Raw genomic sequence first — 18,592 nt, forward strand, 5'->3', positions numbered from 1 at the left:
TTTCTGGGGTGGATACAGAAGATAGCTGTGGATTCCTCACCTTATGAATTCTCCCAGTGCGCCAGCATTCGACAGAAACTTTCTTTCCAGCTCTTCACGTCGACAAGGACATCACAATTGCACGGCTCCGCACGCAACTCCGTCTGACGTCATAGTGGCAATAAGAGGTCCTCGTCTGCGTGCCGACATCAGTTTCACCATTTTTTTACATGTCTTTGAGACGAAAAGGTGAATACCGACTTCACAAGAACAACATATACATACCAATCCAAATACAAATCACAATATTTGTTTATATAAAAAAAAACACCAAAAACGTATATACATATCTAGCAAAAGAAGTCTTGGCATGACCAGACAGGCAACAGGGAGGCGGGTGGGACTGTGAGGGATCCACAGGTAGCTACTGTATCCATCAGAAAAAGCATGACCGAAGGTAAGTAACTTGTTCTTCTGATGGATACAACTACCTGTGGATTCCTCACCTTATGAATAGAATCTTAAAGCAGTCCCGCACTCGGAGGTGGGTGCCTGACTGGTCACACCAAGAAATCCTGCAACACAACGTGCAAAATGGCCATCCCTCCTAACTTCAGAGTCCAAGCAATAATGATTCTCAAAATTGTGGAGGGAAGCCCAAGTTGTGACTTTACAAATGTCAGCAACTGGGACACCTCTAGCCAAGGCCGAAGTGGCAGATTTAGCCCTGGTGGAATGGGCCCTAATACCTTCAGGAGGAACCTTCTTTGCCAGTGAATAATAAATCTTTATGCAAAGAATGACCCACCTGGAGAGAGTTCTCTTGTGGACGGCTTTGCCCTTTATCTTGCCCACATATCCAATGAAGAGTTGATCATCAATTCTGAAGTTTCTCATCCTCTCAATGTAGAAACTCAGAGCCCTTCTTGGATCTAATTGGTGCAGTCTTTCTTCCTCCTTTGAAGGATGGGGAGGAGGGTAAAAGGATGAGAGGGTTCTAGATTGCCACATATGAAAGGGAGTGACAACCCTAGAAAGAAGAGCCGCCCTGGTTCTCAACACCACCTTGTCAGCATGAAAGGATTTAAAGGGAGGTTTGACACCAAGAGCCTGGAGCTCACTCACACACCTAGCAGTTGTGATAGATATGAGGAAGACTGTTTTCAAGACTAACAGCCTCGATGAACAAGAATGCAGAGGCTCAAACGGTGAACCCATTAAAAAAGTAACAGCCATATTCAAATCCCACTGAGGTATAAGAAACAGAGTGGGAGTAAACTTGTTAGTCAGGCCTCTCAAGAACCTAATAACTATGAGAGATTTAAACAAGGACGGCTGTTCAGGCAGGCAGCGCAGATAAATAACCCTTCACAGTCACATCTGCCCATCCCTTCTGTGCCAAGGAAAGGGCAAAAAGCAAAACATCTGAGAAATGGGCCTTCAAGGGATCAATTTGCTTCTCTCCACACCAAGCAACAAATTTTGCCCATCTGTTAGCATAGACAGTCTTGGTGGAGTGTCGCCTAGCCGATAAGATAACATCCACTACTTCTTGAGGGGAGAAAAATAACTCCGATTTCCCAGTTCAATCTCCAGGCATGTAGTTGCATGCTCTGGAGGTGGGGGTGTATAACCTGCCCCTGCGACTGCAAGAGGAGGGCTGCCCTGTGAGGGAGACAGAGCAGAGGGCACAGTGAGAGTTCTGAGTACCACACCCTTCTTGGCAAATCCAGAGCTATTAAAATGACTTGAGCCCGGTCTTGGCGAATCTTCCTCAGAACCCGAGGAATCAAGATTATGGGGGGAAATGTGTAAAGTAACTGGCCACACCAAGACATCTGAAATGGGTCCCCCAATACCCTTTGCACTGGATACTGGAGGCTGCAGAACAACAGGCAGTGCGCGTTCTCCCGAGGGGCAAACAGGTATATCTGTGGAAAACCCCACATCCGTAAGAGGTGAAAAACCATATCTGGGTGAAGATGCCACTCGTGCTGGGCCAAGAAATGCCGACTGAGACTATCCGCATGTACGTTGAGAACCCCGGCCAGATGGCTTGCACCTATGCAAATCCAATGGTCCTGAGCCGAGGACCAGAGCCACAGAGTCTCTCTGCAGAGAAGGTACGATCCTACTCCCTGCTTGTTGATGTACCACATCGTGGTAGTGTTGTCCGTCAAGACTGACTGACCGCGAAGGGATGGAAGGAAGGCCTTGAGAGCCAGATGCATCGCCTGAAATTCGAACAGATTGATGTGAAACATTTGTTCTGGTGGGGACCAATGACCTTTAACCTCCAGGTCCCCCAGATGAGCGCCCCATCCTAGAGTGGAAGCATCTGTTATGACCGTGGCCACTGGAGGTGGTGGACAAAACAGATTTCCATGGAAAAGGTTGCCCTCCACAGCCCACCATCGTAGATCCGATGCAGCGTCTCTGGAGATCGTTATTGACTCCTGGAGATCCCCTTTGTGTTGAAACCACTGCTTGCGGAGGCACCACTGGAGAGCCATCATGTGCCAACGTGCATGAGTGACCAACAGGTTGCAAGAAGCGAATAGACCGAGCAGACGTAGGACCTTAAAGACTGGAACGACCGCTCCATTTTGAAACACTGGAATCAACGCCTGAATGTCTTGAAACCGCTGAGGCAGAGGATAGGCCCAATTCAATGTGGTATCTATTACTGCCCCTATGAACAGGAGGTACTGAGAGGGCTCCAGTTGAGACTTGGGCACGTTCACCGAAAAGCCCAGGTTGAACAACAACCTTGTTGTCACTTGCAAGTGATGCAGCACAAGCTCTGGGGACTTGGCTTTTATCAGCCAATCGTGCAGGTAAGGGAATACAGATACTCCCTTCCTTCTGAGGTCTGCTGCAACCACCGTCATCACCTTCGTGAAGACCCGAGGTGCAGAAGTAAGACCAAAAGGAAGGAACGCAAACTGAAAGTGTTGCTATCCTGCCACAAACCTGAGATAATTCCAGTGCAACTTCAGAATGGAGATATGGAAATAAGCATCCTGCAAGTTGACAGACACCATCCAATCTTCCTTAATCAACGCCAGAAGCACCTGTGCTAGAGTCAGCATTTTGAATTTCTGCTGTTTGAGGAACAAATTCAAAATCCTCAGGTCCTGGATAGGCCTCAATCGACCATCCTTCTTGGGAATCAGGAAATATCGCCAATAGCATCCCTTACCCCTTTCCTGCTCTGGAACCAACTCCACTGTACCTTTTGCTAAAAGGGCTTGAACTTCCTGCTGAAGCAACAGGAGATGATCTTCTGAACAAAACTAATGACGGGGAGGGGTAAACTCCTGAAAAGGAAGGGCATAACCTTTTCCCACAATACTTAGTACCCAAGAGTCCAATGTGACTAACTCCCACTCATGGAGAAAATGAAATATCCTGTACCCTACGGGAGAAGCATGACTTAAGATGGATGGAAAACTAGGGCTGCTTTCCTAGTTGTGTTCCCCCAGAGGAAGAGGATGAGGCAGGGTGCTGCTGGGTGGCTCCTCGTGTCCTAAGCCTCCTCCGCCCTCTAAAAGATCTATAGAGAGTGTTGGCAGGCTGTTGAGTGCAGGACTGTGGCCTTCCACAATAAGAGGATCCACGAACAAAACCCTTAAACCACAGAAGGGACCTAAAGGGTGTAGATGCAGACGCCTTTAGCCCCAAGGATCTCGCAGTAGCCCTACTGTCTTTGAAACGTTCTGAAGCAGAGTCCGCCCTGGACCCAAACAACTTTTTGCCGTCAAACGGAAGGTCCAACAAAGTTGTTTGAACATCCAGAAGACCTAAGCCACGCATGCCTCCTGGTGGCCACCAAAGTGCCCATTGCCCTGGCTAATGAGTCAGCTGTATCCACACCAGACTGGATAATCTGTTTGGCCGCCGTTTGTGTCTCCAAAAGGAGCTCATCAAACTGCCCCTGCATTTCTTGAGGCAAGTAAGGTACCACAGCTCTTGCCGTGTCCATCAGAGCATGAACATACCTCCCCAGCACACAGGTAGCATTGACCGATTTTAGGGCCATTCTACGAGAGGAGAAACTTTTCTTGGCCGCTTGCTCCATTCTCTTGGACTCCCTATCCGATGAAGTAGCAGGAAACAAGCCAGGTGCAGATCGAGCAGAACAAGAAGCTTGGACCACCAAGCTCTCAGGAGTCGGATGTTGGGATAGAAATCCAGGATCCCCAGGAGCAACCTTGTACCTCCTTGCTACAGTCCTGGACACCGCTGGAGATGTAACAGGTTTTCTCCAAATGTCCAAAATAGGCTCCGTATGAGCATCATTGAACGGGAGTAGGGGCTCCGCAGAAGTAGAGGAAGGATGCAACACCTACATCAAAATGTTTGTCTTTGCTTCCGAAGCTGGTAAAGGAAGTTCCAAAAATTCCGCAGCGTTCCTTATGACAGTGTGATAGGATGCTGCCGCCTCTGTAAATTCACCCGAGGATGAAAGATTGCCACTCAGGGGAGGTATCAGTCCACTAGCAGAGTCCAGACCATGAAACTACCCCATAGGTTCAGAAATTTCTACTTCCTCTAACAGCTGTTGTTGATATTCCAGCTCCTCCAAGAGCCTCAATGTTCTCCTCCTCGATCTCAATCTGGCCTCCCATCTCTGAGTCGATAGAGTTAGCTGACGTCGACTTCAAAGCAGATGGACGTGGCAGAGGAGATGGTGGAGATACACTGCGTCCTGGCCGGGACCCATCCAACGCCGGTATTGACTCCATCGCCATCATTTGAGGCAACAAGGTCATCGGCGCCAAACCAACACTCTCAGCCTCATAAGAGGGCACAAACTGAGCCGAAAAGTACGGCACCAGCATACCCAACGAGAATGCTAACGGACCTAAGACCAGTCGGTGCACCAGAAGGGGCCATAGCTTTGTTAAAAATACTAAACATAGCATTTAGGAAAGCCGCCGGATCCGCTCCCGGAGTCGGGAAGGCAGGAAACCTCTGGTCATCTTGCGGCGCTTGGGTCGGATCCGAAACTTGTTGCCACCGGCTCCTGAACCAACACAGGTGAAAATTGAGTTGGAGGACTTGCTGGGGACTCGAAGACTTAAATCAGTGATGGCGCCGGAGAAGCCTGAGGACTTTGAGGCTGTGGATTAACAGTCGGACCTACCTCCCACACCGTACAACGTTGTCTCAAAGGGGACCGAGACCAATCTCTGGAAGAACAAAGTTGAAAATCGCGCCGGTGCCGCTTCTTATGAGATCTCTATAACTTATGAGAAGAAGAGTCCCTTGTCTTAGATCTCCGATGACCCTTGTGTCGTCTCTTACCTTTTGCTAAGAGGAGCTCAGCCTCTCTTTCATTTAAAGCATTCTGGTTCATCCTCGGGCAAGACAAGCACCCTTCTACGTCGTGGTCCAAACTTAAACACCACAAACAGTCTTCCTGAGGGTCTGTGACTGACGTACGCCCACCTCACTCGCAACAAGGCTTAAAACCTGATTTCTTTGGCGGAGTGACAAGTACAAGACACCTTTGAAACAGTAGCTGTTCGACAGCCAGGAAAAAAACGCTATTGTCGAAGGCAAGGAAAAAAGGGAACGGATGTCAGGACGCCGGCGAGGACCTCTTATTGCCACGATGACGTCAGATGGAGTTGCGTGCGGAGCAGTGCAATTGTGGCGTCCTCGTCGTCGTGAAGAGCTGGGATGAAAGCTCCCGTTGAATGCTGGCGCATTGGGAGAATTCATAAAGTGAGGAATCCACAGGTAGTTGTAGCCATCAGAAACAAAATGCAGAGACACAGCCTTTGGGGAGAGTCTAAGCACAAAAAGGGTGTAAGCAGCTAATGGAAGAAATCCATCAAATAATAACTGAAGCAAGAGTGGTAATTCCCAAGGAAGAACCAGCAGAGAGATTAGCGAGTCAAGTGTAGACCACTCGGAATACTGCTAAAAAGAGTACAGAAAGAATTATTCTGGGAATGGAATCTAGATACCAGACCTTTGAAACCTATATGGTCAGAAAGGAATATGTGATAGTAAAAGAGAAAAAACTTTCACACCCCTGAGCCAACAATAAAGTAGCAATGCTAGGGGAGGACTCCTTTAGCGAGATACCTGCAGTACGCGACAACAGTTAACAAATAAGATACATACAGAAGAGGAAACAACCCTCCGAGACCGACACAACGCCAGTCATGAAAGAATTGGGGTCGACAACATCCCATAGGCGCACTATATCCCTCCCTTATAGAAGGAAGCTAACGAACTGCAAGAGCCATCACATAAACCAATAGAGGTATACAAGTATAACCCTGCCACAGTGGACTAAAGATCTGAAAACATGTCCATGGAAAAAGCAGGGTATGCCCTGAAAGAAAAAGGTGTTTTGAAATCAAAGGTAAAGGAGAGAAATGACTGAAATATGCAGTAGAGAACCCTCTCTACGCAGTGGAAGCATCCGTGAACCTGGCCACGAAGTCACAGGGGAGTGCCCCAAATATTACCCGTGAGGGAGTGCAACCATGACCACAACTTCACAGAAAGTTTCCATACACAAAAGGAAAATATGACAATAAAGATATAATTGTGCAGAAAAACAGAACAATAAGGAATGACCGCCACAACCACCCTAAAAAGGGTAGAAGGAAGGTGAAAGTAGGAACTTCCAAGGGCAACAGCCGGTGGCCCTGAGTATGCAGAAAAGAGAACCAGAAAGAACTGGAATAAAAGGATTAACTGAATTGACCAATGGAAATGCTATGGAAAACGGACAGAAAAAAAACTCTTCCATAATAAGAATGGAAAAAGGACACATGCAAAAGCAGTTGTACAAATCCTAAGGACAATAGGAAACAAACTGCTCCAATAGGAGTACCAAGGAAGCTCCTATAGGGAAGAAGAAGCAAGTAAAGAGTAGTGAAAAACGTACCCAATGGCTCCGAAGAGCAGTGGCTGAACACAAATCTCCACAGAAATCAAAGAGATTGTAGGTGACCCACCTATAAGTAGACCACAAAAGAAATCACGCCATAGGCGGAATGAGACTCAGACCTGGTCTCAAATAACAACAAAAATAACCACCATGTGTGGAACGACAGAGGAAAAATTACTATAAATGTCATTAGCGGTATAACAACCGTGGAACAGAAGTGGTCAGCACCACCAGATGCACGCAATCATGCCACTAAGTAAAATCTCCATGATGGAGGAGAACATGATATTAACAAGTAAACCTCCAAAGAGCAGGGAGTACACACTGTAGGTGAACTGACAACAAAAACACACTCCAGAATGACAATACAATAGCTAAAAGTGGTGCACTTGTACAGGCACACCCGCAAAAGGACCCTCGCAACTTAGATGGAGGGTTTGAGACCATAAGCAGAATGCCATGTAAATGCTCCTTAAAGGAGCACTAGAAGAGGAAGAGGACATGGCATTAAGTCCCACCATGAACATCTCTAATGCGGCGCTAAGCCGGATCGGCATGCGCACTAAAAAGGGACTTGCCATCAAAGGGCATATCAAGCAACGAATCGCGTATGGGTTCTGAGAAATTTGAAGAACGTAGCCAAGCTCTTCATTGTAGCGCTACCGAGGAGGACATGATCCACCCAACAGAATCAGTGGTATCAATACCACAGCAAACACCAAGTTTGGCAGCCTGCTGACCATCTCGTATCAAGGGCATAAGAGCAGTCCTAGTCTCATCAGGCATAGAAGATAAAATACGCTCCACCGAGCCACACAGAACATAGGAGACGCGAGCAAGTACACAAGAGATGTTAGTGGAACGTAATGCCTAACTGGATGAGGCAAACATCCTCCCACCAGAAGCATCCAGCTGCCTGTCTTCTCGCTCCAGAGGAACAGGAGGAATCTGTATAAGACTGTGTGCAGCCAAAGCAGATCTTCCTAGGGGTGGCTTGCATCTGGGAGAGACAAAATGCTCCACACAGGGGTTACGGGGGGGGCAAAAACTGGCTGGGACCAGACTCCCTAGAGGATATAATAAAGAGCCTCACAATAATGAAGGACCGGCTCTACAGAAGACTGGTCAGGATGTAATATGACAACTAACGGATCCGTGGAGAATTGCTCCGAAGGAAGCTGTAAGTGCAACACCTCCAAAACCCCTTTCAACATATAAGCAAAAGCAGAACTAGACTCCGTAGCTAAACCAGGGGAGGAGAGTAGGACGGATGCAGGTGAGGAAACAAGACCGCTCATGGAATGGTGCCTGAATGAGGAGGCTGGGGATGTTCAGGTCCCTCCGCTAGAGGAACAAGAGGTTGAGGCTCAGTTAATGATGGAACAACCGACTCCATCAGCTCCATTCCCAGCGTCAACCAACTCAGAGAAGGAGAAACCTCGACCTCGGAGGTGGTGTTGTCTGAATTCAGAGAAACAACAATAGGGTCTTTGAAGGAAGTCGTATGCGCTACCACTGCAAAGGATGATGCCAGAAGAGAGGAATCCAGCGCAGTGCAGGAGCCGCAAGAGGCTGTGCATCAGCACGGATCCAACTCCGGAGTTAAAATTGAGGGGCTCAATGGGCACCGAGGACAAATCTGCTGGTAAGGACCTCGTCATAGCACCCACCACCTCCTTTGGGCCCAAGGGGGCTCCAAAGGAAAGAGTAGACCCAAAAACAGCATGCAAGGACGAATAATAGTCCCGCATTTGGGCCAGAATTGCCCTGGTGCCAGGATAAGGCGGAAGGGATGGGGTTGACCCTTGCGCAGACTCGTCCTCAGAAGATCTGGATGAGTCTTGCGGGAGCGTTGAAGCCAGTGGGGGTCGCAACTTCACCCGAGGAAACCACTTACCTGCAGGCGTCATCAGAATAGGATACATCGAGAGAGCCACAGGCAATCGACTCCTAGAACGGTCTCTGGGATGAGAAGTAGAAGATGACGGACTATGATACCTTCGAGTGTCTTGAGAAGACTGTGACACCTGTGCTGCCAAGATCTTCATCAGCCACTCACGTAACGTATTAGGCCTCAGTTGTTGACAGGCGTAGCAGTCATTGTGGTGGATGCCAAGGCACCACTTGCAGATGGAATGGAGGTCGGTGACCGACATCTGTCAAGAGCATGAGCCAAAGGGCTTAAAGCCATTAGGCATAAACACTGTTCAAAGTTAATACATTTTTTTTTTTTAAACATGAAAAACGTAAAGGCCAAAAATGGGCAGAGGAACTGCTTCTCCGGACCCCCCCTTGCTGCGTGGAAAAGAAGAAATTGACATCAGCGCATCAGGGAAGGGACTATATGGACTCTGTCGACATCCTATCCGGGGACAATGTCGCTACAGTCTCACACAACGCCCTCTACAGACGTGCAGAAGTGCTGCTGAAGAAAAGTTTCCGGGTCCAGTCCGACACCTGGGGGAGAAGTCGAAGATAAGGAATGTGCGAGTAGTTGTCTCTATCAGATCAGGCAGTTTTAGGTTGTAAAGACGACTGGATGCTGTTCCTATCCTTCCCTTTCAAGTTATCTTTAAATGGATTATGAAGAGGACGATAGCCAAGCTATCAGTGTGTGTGAAATAGCTTCTAATTTTTCACCTTTGTCTTATTAGTACAAAGGTAAAGTGGAAAACCTACTGCTATTAAAATGAAAAGAAATTAAAAGAAAAACACCTTTGTCACTTGGCCAATCCCGGAATATCTGCAGTGGGCAATCATCATCATCAAGTGTTGTCTCCTTCATGGCTTTATCTGTTTGCTGCCCAACAGGAAGGTGCATCACCTGAAAGACAAAGCAGTTGTCAATCCATCAAACTCCTGCACTTTTATGAAAACCATCTCAACTTATGAAAGTGATTGCCATAGAGAAGTCCACATACTACTACTTGCATATATACATTGACTGTGTAAGGGCTACAATATCATAAGTAAACATCATATTGCTTTAAAAGTAACTACCTAATCCTCTTCCAGGAAAACTTGTTCCAAATGTCAGTGGGGGTGCTTCTCCTTTATAATGCTGCATAGCACATATAATTCATTGATATGTAATGTACTCCTGTCAGCCCCTATTCGGGAGAGGGGCACAGGACAGACAGATGGATTACTGGGCCCATGCTGTGGACCTTTATGATGTTTGCTACTGGTTTTCTGGATCCAGTCCTACAATGGCTCTGCAAACTGGGCCAAGTCCACACCTAACACTTAGGGCGGTTGAAAGTGAGCAGGCAAAGGCTTCTCAAGGGTGTAATGTGGGGACAAGAGAGCACAACTCAGTGATCAATCAACAAACAATATATTATCCAGCCCAGTTTAATCTTGTGGGTAAAATGAAAGTACTTTAATCACACAGCATTACATAGTATTACGTATTACAATGAGGGGAAAAAGGCACAGTGTTTGAATCCTTTAGCAATCCTAAAGCAAGCAAAACATCCTTTAGGTATCTTTCCTCCAATAACAGTGTCCTATTCTATAACTCTAGTGCATAACATGGGACAATGCGCTGAATGGGATTAAGTGTAGTGCTCCTAATCCCACAGTGGCAGCTCTATGATTTTAGGGGCTCCAGTCTCATTTGGAACGTTATTGCTGGGAAAGATAAGTTCGACAGAATACATGGCAGCCTCCCTCAGCCAAGTGCAGATATTTGAATGGCATTGATTGTAAGGCCTTCACGTCTCGAAGGGGGCATGCCAAACGGGAAAGGGGGGGGGGGGGGGGGGGGGTACGGTAGCCTGCCTTGCCCAATACACTTAAATGGGATTATACGTTGGCCTTAACCATTCAATTGCATAATACTGCGCGAGACTCCACACCACTGTTATTAATGTTTATGTTTCTCCTCTTTGTTACAGAGGGTCTTCGCCTATCTTGAGGATGCCTTAGGCGGTGAGTTCCCCCCATCTATAGAACTGGTGGGAGATTTAAATTATAAAATCTTCAACCATGCCATATGCCAAATGCGTGATGCGGAGAGAGGAACCACAGTTTGAATTCTAGCTTGCGGTTCCCCCTCTCAATAAAAACTAATGAAAGAGGGAAACTTTTCCTCAGCCTTCATAAGAAAAATGATTGCATTATTGCAAATGGCAGGCCTCCCTCTGATTCTCCTGCCTCTTTTATTCTTCCTTCTGTTTACTGGAAGACTTTAGGATTACACCCCTCACAGCGACCATAATTTTCTTTATATTACTGTAGAAACGAACATGGCTCCTATAGAACCCTGTACGTTTGGTGGGCTAACTCAGGCTCTTGATAAAAAGACAGGTAGGACACAGTGGAATTTTAAAAGGGTTGCAGGTGGATCAGCATTGCTAGAATATGTGGTTGATGATCTGAATGGTTGGGAGGGGATGGAATTGCTATTTTTTTCAAATTTATGAAGCAGCTGTTAGTTAACATCTCCTCCAGAGAGTTAAAAAGTGCCCGGAAAATGACCCCCTTACACTGCTTGATCTAAACAGAGAAATAAATAACTTGGTCAGATCCCAGTATTTAACTTATTCTGGGGAAAATAAATTCACGGTCGATCTGTTAACAAGGGGAAAGAGGCATTTGAAGGTCCACCTCAAAAAAGAATCTGGGGAAAGGCTTTGGATCCATCTCCGGGAAGCAGCAACTAAGGGTAGGCAATGCGCTTTTGATCATTGGTGGGGGATGGCTGCGGTTCCAGAGTCCGTTCATCACTTGTCGCTATTGCCGAAGCCCATTGGTCTGAAATTATCGCCATCCTGTATGCTTCAAATGGAATCAAACTGTTCTAGATCCCTGAAAACAAGGGGACACACTCTCCCTCAATAAAAGAGATAGAGTTTGCAATTCGTTCTATGTGTTCCTTTGCTGCAATGGGACCTGATGAACTTCCCATCTCAGTAATAAAACAAGACAGCAGCTCTTGGAGCAAGATCTTCTATGTGGTCTTTCGAAGATGTTGTCTCTCCAGAAGCATACCTCCTTCTTGGGTTGGGAGTATCATTGTATCCTTATTTAAAAAGGGTGACTGAAATTGCCCTGTTAACTATCAGCAGATAGCCCTTTTGGATGCATTGGGTAAAATTTTTAACAAATGTCTGCTCTCCAGACTCACATTCTGGGAACAGGAGAATAACATCATCCCCCTGGAACAATCTGGATTTAGACGTAAGCATAGTACCCTGGACAACATCGCCTTGTTACAGGTTATCTCAGAAAAATATGTGAAACAGAAAAGGGATAGTATACGCCGCCTTCATTGATTTTTCCACTGCCATCGATAAATGGATAGAGATCTATTATGGGCAAAGTTGGCCAGTATGTGGATGCCGCTATTCCTCCTAGAGCTTGTCATAGCATTCCACTCCAATACTTGGTGTAGAATTCTTCTAGGGGGTGATAAAGGTCTATCCCATTGGATATCCACTTCGAATGGGCCAAAGCAAGGTTGCCTATTGGCGCCCTTGCTTTTTTCTTTATACATCTCATAGCTTGCCTCTTTCCTGTCTCAGGGCAAGGGATTTCCCCCACAATTAGGTGAGTACCCAATATGTTGCCTATTATACGCTGCATCATTTTTTATCTAACTCCTAAAGATCTACAGAATAGCTTTCTGCTCTTATCAAAATACACTGAATCCCATTTCCTGAAGATCAATGTTTCAAAAAGTAAGGTTCTCTGCTTCTTGGGGGAGAAAAGATAACTTTTCCCAATATCCATTGGTCATTGGGAAAGCAAAAACTAGAAATAGTGAAATCATATCTCTTTTTAGGGAAAGTAGTTTGCGGGAACCTTAGTGATGTCGCTCACATTGTCTCTAATAAATTGAAGGCTGACTGTCAGGCAGGAGGTCTAGGGGCCCTATATACATCTACAGGGAGAAGGCACTTTTCATATCTGTTATCAGTATATCGAGTCAAAATTCCAGCAAATGTCTGTTAACACTGCTGTTTCAGTGGGGGCCTTAAGGCTGGAAATGGGACTCCGAAGTGTGTGTTCAAGGTTTAGCAGGGGTTATTCATTTGATTGTTTCACTTATAAGGAGTGAGGAAAACACCATAAGATCTATACTAAAAAAAGAACTCTTCTCAGAAAAGAGTACAACCAAATACTCCTTTTGTAAGAACCTTTCTTACGCTCTTGAAAGATTGGAGCTGGACCGAAGTCTGCTCCTGGAACTACCTCCATTGCACTTGAAAGTTAATTTGAGGCAGCCAACGTGGGTATTGAGTTTTCGCTTAGACGTAGAGAGCTGTAAAAAAAAATTAAAAAAAAAAAATGGTATTTTATGAATTTAGCAAAGACCCTAGGACTAACAAAAATATATTACATGGAATATTCCACATAGTTAGGCATTTTTGGATGATGCTTCGTCAGGGTTTTCTCCCCTTGAATTCACTACTGGCAAAATGGCACGGTACAGCTAAAGAATGCAATTTTTGCCTTGCCGAAACTCAAGATTTAATCCAAGTATTTTTTGACTGCCCTTCCCTGGCCTCATTCCGGCGTAAATGGCTAAAACCAATTTGTCTTCAGCTCTCTCAGTTGTCGGCAGCTGAGTTCCTCCGAACCTTGTATGATCCACCTAATTAATTATTTTGTTTCAGAATTTTTAATTTCTTCAAATGTTTTTTATATTTATTCTAAGTGTATATGCTGAAAAGTAAGTTAACTGATTCATAAGTAAACAGGCATTGTGTGTTATATGATACAATAATTAGGTGACTCCGGTGTAATGATGCATTTTATTATACCTGGATCTCATAAGGGAGAGGGGCAATAGTATCCGTCATATGTCCATATGTGGGGTTTTGCAGTTAGGTCGAACAAGGCAAATGACGTTTCTATTTGTCTGTAACTTCATGATTTATATGTGGCTTAGGAAGCGAAGCACCTCAGTAAGAAGGGAAGCACCTCAGTAAGAAGCACATAAGGAAGAATTGGGTTTGGCCTATGAATATTCCATTTTGTGCACATGTTTATATTTGCAGTATTATGGGCAGATAGGAAACCTTTTAGACTGTGTGTTCGTATACATTTTATTCCACTGCTTCATTTATAGTGTTTTATTTATACCTTGGCACTCAACACCTTTAGGTGAAATACGTCTGGTAATGACCATAAATGGCCTAATATTCTTGCACTTAACAATATTCTAATTGCACTGATGCGAGTATTTGCACCATTTTACTTTTTGTACTTTTAGAAGAGTAAAGCAGCATGCAACTTTAAGTTCAGAAAAAGTATTGTTGAGCACTTTTATAGAACATTTTTACTGTAAAAATTTTAAACCATGTCCAACTAGATTTTAGGTGTAAAGGGTGGTAGAGACAAAAGTATTGTTTTATTGTTTATTCTTATGTGGACCTCAATTGAGTTCCAAAACATAAATAAAAATTGAATTAAATTGAATGGCAGGTGCACCCTCCAAGCTAATCCAGAACAGGTGGGTGTCTCTGGCAGGTGTGGCCTTTGAGCTGAACAGGGCTCTCAAGTCAGCTGCAACAAAGGGCCCAGACTCCAACACCAACAGCAGAACCACCAGTCTCTCGGTCACACAGCAGCCTGTCAATCAAGATGCCTGACAAATTCAAAAGCTTTGGCGCAGTTATCTGAAATAACATATCTGGGTCTCCGTGCAACACTGGCCGCACCTGGCTTAGGTCCCTCATAGATGATTGCTTTATCTGGTTGTTCCCCATGCCAGGAACATGCTGGGCTCCTCCTCCTGGACAGTTTACTCTAGTGTACTTCATCAAGCCTTGATGAAGGCATATGTCGTGGTGAAACAAAAGTGGAGCTGCCGGAGACCAGCAAGGTCCAAGAGGACTCAACCCACGGTGGGGAGGCCTAGGAGAACCCTCAGCAAGGCAGAGACCCACTGGACGAGGAACCAGGAGTCACAGAGGAGCCTATGCAGCACAACTGGAGAAGCGTCCCACGCCGCAGGAGAAGCATGCAGAGGGTGGTGCATTGCAGGAAGGAGTGCTGAGACTACCTAGAGCCTCAAGATCTCTTGGCGGGGATGCCAACAAGTCTTGGTAGCTACAAGAGACCGTGCACGGGGGGTACCGTCCTGCATAGGAAGGCAAGGGCTTACCTCCTCCAGAGTTGGACATCAGGCAGAGGACACCACTCCGGACTACCACTCATGATGCAGGATTCAAGCAGCTCAGGATGAGAGGAGATCCACGCAGCCGGCCATCATTGCAGTTGGTGGCTGCGGATGCAGGGGAGTGACTCCTTCACTCCAAGGGAGATGTCTTCTTCCTTCTTGTGCAGACTGAAGACTTGACACTCCCCTCCCCTTTTCATTGTCCAGTTTCACGCCAGAGCAGGGTCTGGGGGGTGGTCTCTGAACCCATGTAGACTGGTTTATGCATGGGGGTACCAAATGTGCCCTTCAAAGCATACCACTGGCTTAGGCAGGCTACACCTCCCAGGCTATGTAACACTTATTTCCAAAGGAAGAGGGTGTTACACCCCACTCCCCACCACCCAAAGTAAATCCTTTGTTCTTCCTTCCTGGGCTTGAGCTGTTCAAGCAGCAGGAGGGAAGAAACCTGTCTGAGAGGAGGCGGCAGCTTGGGCGGCCCAGAAAAACCCCGAAGGCTGTATGGAGCAATACTGGGGCCCTCTAAGAAGCCCCCAGAGTGCATGGAATCATACTTCCAATACTGGCAACAGTATTGGGGTATGATCCGACATGTTTGATACCAAACATGCCTAGGTTCAGAGTTACCATTATGTAGCTGGACATAGGTAGTGACCTATGTCCAGTACACGCATAAAATGACGTCCCCGCACTCAGGAAGTCCAGGGAAATGGAACTGGAGTTCACACAAAGGTACATGCACTCTGGGCTAGGAGGGCCTACCTTAGGGGTGACTTACAGTGACCTGGTGAAGTGACCTGTAGTGAAAAGGGTGAATACACCCTTTCACGCAGGCTGCAATGGCAAGCTTATAGATATACTTTGCATGGGCTCACCATGGGTGGCATAATACATGCTGCAGCCCAAGGGGATCCCCTGGTACCCCGATGCCCTTGTTACCATATACTAGGAGATTACACGGGGGCAACAGTATGCCTGATCTGGAGTGTAAGTAACCAAGCTACCAAGTTTGAAGGGAGAGAGCATAATCACTGGGGTCCTGGTTAGCAGGATCCCAGTGAACAAAGTCAAATACACTGACAACAGGCAGAAAATGGGGGTAGCCATGACAAGAAAGAGGGTACTTTCCTACATAAATAGTCTTTAGTAGTTTCATCTGAGTGGTTTTCATTCGATATTTAGCGTGTAACAAAGGGGGAAAGAAGAAAAACGTGATTGTATTAATATAAAGGGAAAAAGATAAGTGAGGAGAAAAAAGAAGGTAAAGAAATAATAATAGAACCTGGAGGTAAAGTAAAACAAATATTCAAATGTAGGGCTGTATAGAGCTATAATATAAAGAAAAATCATATAAGGAAACAAACTATGATAGTATAATATGGTTAAGAAAGAAAAGAAACTTATCAGAGAAGAGGTATCTAAATGCACATAGGATTAACAAGAGCAGAAAACAAAACAATTGTAAATACTCACAACAAGTACCATTTTGTCCAACACAAAGTGATAAAACAACAATGTATACACAAAAAAAGACCTCCCAGTTCACTCAATCTCAAAGCGGTCTAAATTTGCCAAGACTGAAGCTACTGCAGGTGAGTTCTGTTGGTTATAAATGTTCTGCTGAACAAGTTACTTATCTCTGGTAATGAATAATCTGGTAGAGACATATTCTCAACTCAAGAGGTTAGTCCCCGCTGCCACAGAAGGTAGCTCAAGGCCACGGACCTCAGTTCCCCTTCTCAACACCATGAAATACAACACTCCCTCTTTCGTAGTCACGTAAGGGGGAGAAAGCATGCCAGCGTCAGGAGAGGTATCCAGACTGCTAGCTTTGCCCAAGTCCTGTGCCCAGTTCACTTCATAGTCTTCCAGCTGGAATTCTAAGCGAGTCCTCCACACTTTCCCCTTACCTGTACCTATAAGAATAAGGCTCAGGATCCAATCTGGGGAATGTAGGCCCCATTGAAGACAAAACCGAGGTCGATAGACATCGGTCCGGCTCCACATCAGAGTTGAGTATAAGTATGGGGTCGATGTTGGTCATGGGCCCAAATGGCGCCTGAAGCATAGACATATTTGACAGCACTGGGGAAAATCAAGTTTGGCCCAACAGGCGTCAGCACGGATCAGACAACAGATCCGGAGTTGGCGCATATATATGATTGCGACGTCATCACAGCGACCACAACGAACGCAGAGTTGACCAACGCCACCTGACAGCCTGCAAGAGTACTGCTTGAAGAAAAGCCTCAGGATCCAGTCTGACGCCTTGGGAAATTCTAAGGTAAGGAATCTGCAACTAGAAGTCTCTATCAATTACAAATGTTAAAAGAATCCGTTCATTTGTTTCCTCTATGTGCTTCAACATAATGATGCAGGTTTTCCAAGACCCCTCCAGTCTGTTGTCAAAGCGGCCCAAAGTCAAACAATGATCCAATCATGGGTGAGCATGAATTATTACTGAGGCCCCTTTATGTTGTCAAAATAAATCTGCATCTGTATAAAACGAGGCAGAGCGAGGAGAAATCAGATGTTCTGTGCTCTCAACATCAGCTGTGGCACTCAGATAACAAGCCACCATCTTCTTAGCAATAGATACTGCTTCACCACAGTGGCTGGAACTCATCATGATAGAAGTAATCGCGGATGAAAATTCTGCTCGCTAAAGGAGCTCCATCAATTCCGGTCATGGAATCAGACTTTACTTGGAAATGACACAAAGCAGGGATGACATAGATCATCCACGGTCTCACCATTTGAGAACTCAAACACTCAAAGGAATTTAAGCGTAGCTCTTTGGTGCTGCCTGGAGGATCAGATCATCCATCAGCATCAGTACAGGTTTCGACAGTGGTAAAATCAAACTAACATTGATAAAGATGTCACAACTGATATAGTTTGAGTAATAGCAAAGTTTTCATGAGAAGGGATGACCTCACTCCGGACTAGTCGAGGTACTGCAGTAAGTCTGTGCCAACTCCACACCAAGAAAACCAAAGTCAATGGCACAATTAAACCCGTAACAACCAGAGGAAGCACTTCAGAAGGGTTCTAGGCAAAGATGGGCACCATTGTCTTCTGAGAGGCTTCAATTTGACGCTGGGAGGTGGCAGTGGGTGGGGTGTTTATCTGATTTATGGTTCACAGCTATCAGAGTGGCTTTGTTCCTGGCTGTAATGTGGTGCTTAATATTAGGCATTTTTTTCACGTTCAAGAGGTGGGGCACGTCCTGATTGGCCTCAGTGGCTGTACTGGTCTTCGATCTGGATAAGACATCCGACTCAATGGGATTATTTATTTGCAATGTTACACTGCTATGGGTATGAGGACTGGTCCATAAAGATCATCAAGTTGTAGTATACAATGCGGATCCACAAGGAGGCCTCATATCTTAGGCCATCACAATGGAAAGAGAGACACAACAGGTGTGTCCCCTATCCCTACTGTTATTTGCTCTGGCGGTGGAGCTGTGGGCCATGCATGCCTGCTGCATTGGGGGTACATGGGGAATTCCCTTACAAGACCTCACTCGCATTATTTCCCTCTACGAAGATGATGTTCTTGTT

The 18,592-nt window shown here is 45.8% G+C and overlaps 1 protein-coding gene across 13 annotated transcripts in view; it reads right to left on the minus strand.

Annotated features, from left to right (window-relative positions):
• AFDN (afadin, adherens junction formation factor) overlaps window positions 1–18,592 on the minus strand; it is a 1,710,163-nt gene that overhangs the window by 1,299,067 nt on the left and 392,504 nt on the right. For all 13 annotated transcript variants that reach the window (XM_069234921.1, XM_069234923.1, XM_069234919.1 and 10 more), the window contains exon 7: window positions 9,611–9,719. In XM_069234921.1, coding sequence (XP_069091022.1) covers window positions 9,611–9,719 — 109 coding nt within the window. The remainder of the gene's footprint in view (window positions 1–9,610; window positions 9,720–18,592) is intronic.

This window comes from Pleurodeles waltl, chromosome 5 (genome assembly GCF_031143425.1).
Source record: "Pleurodeles waltl isolate 20211129_DDA chromosome 5, aPleWal1.hap1.20221129, whole genome shotgun sequence".
NCBI classification, from domain to species: domain Eukaryota; kingdom Metazoa; phylum Chordata; class Amphibia; order Caudata; family Salamandridae; genus Pleurodeles; species Pleurodeles waltl.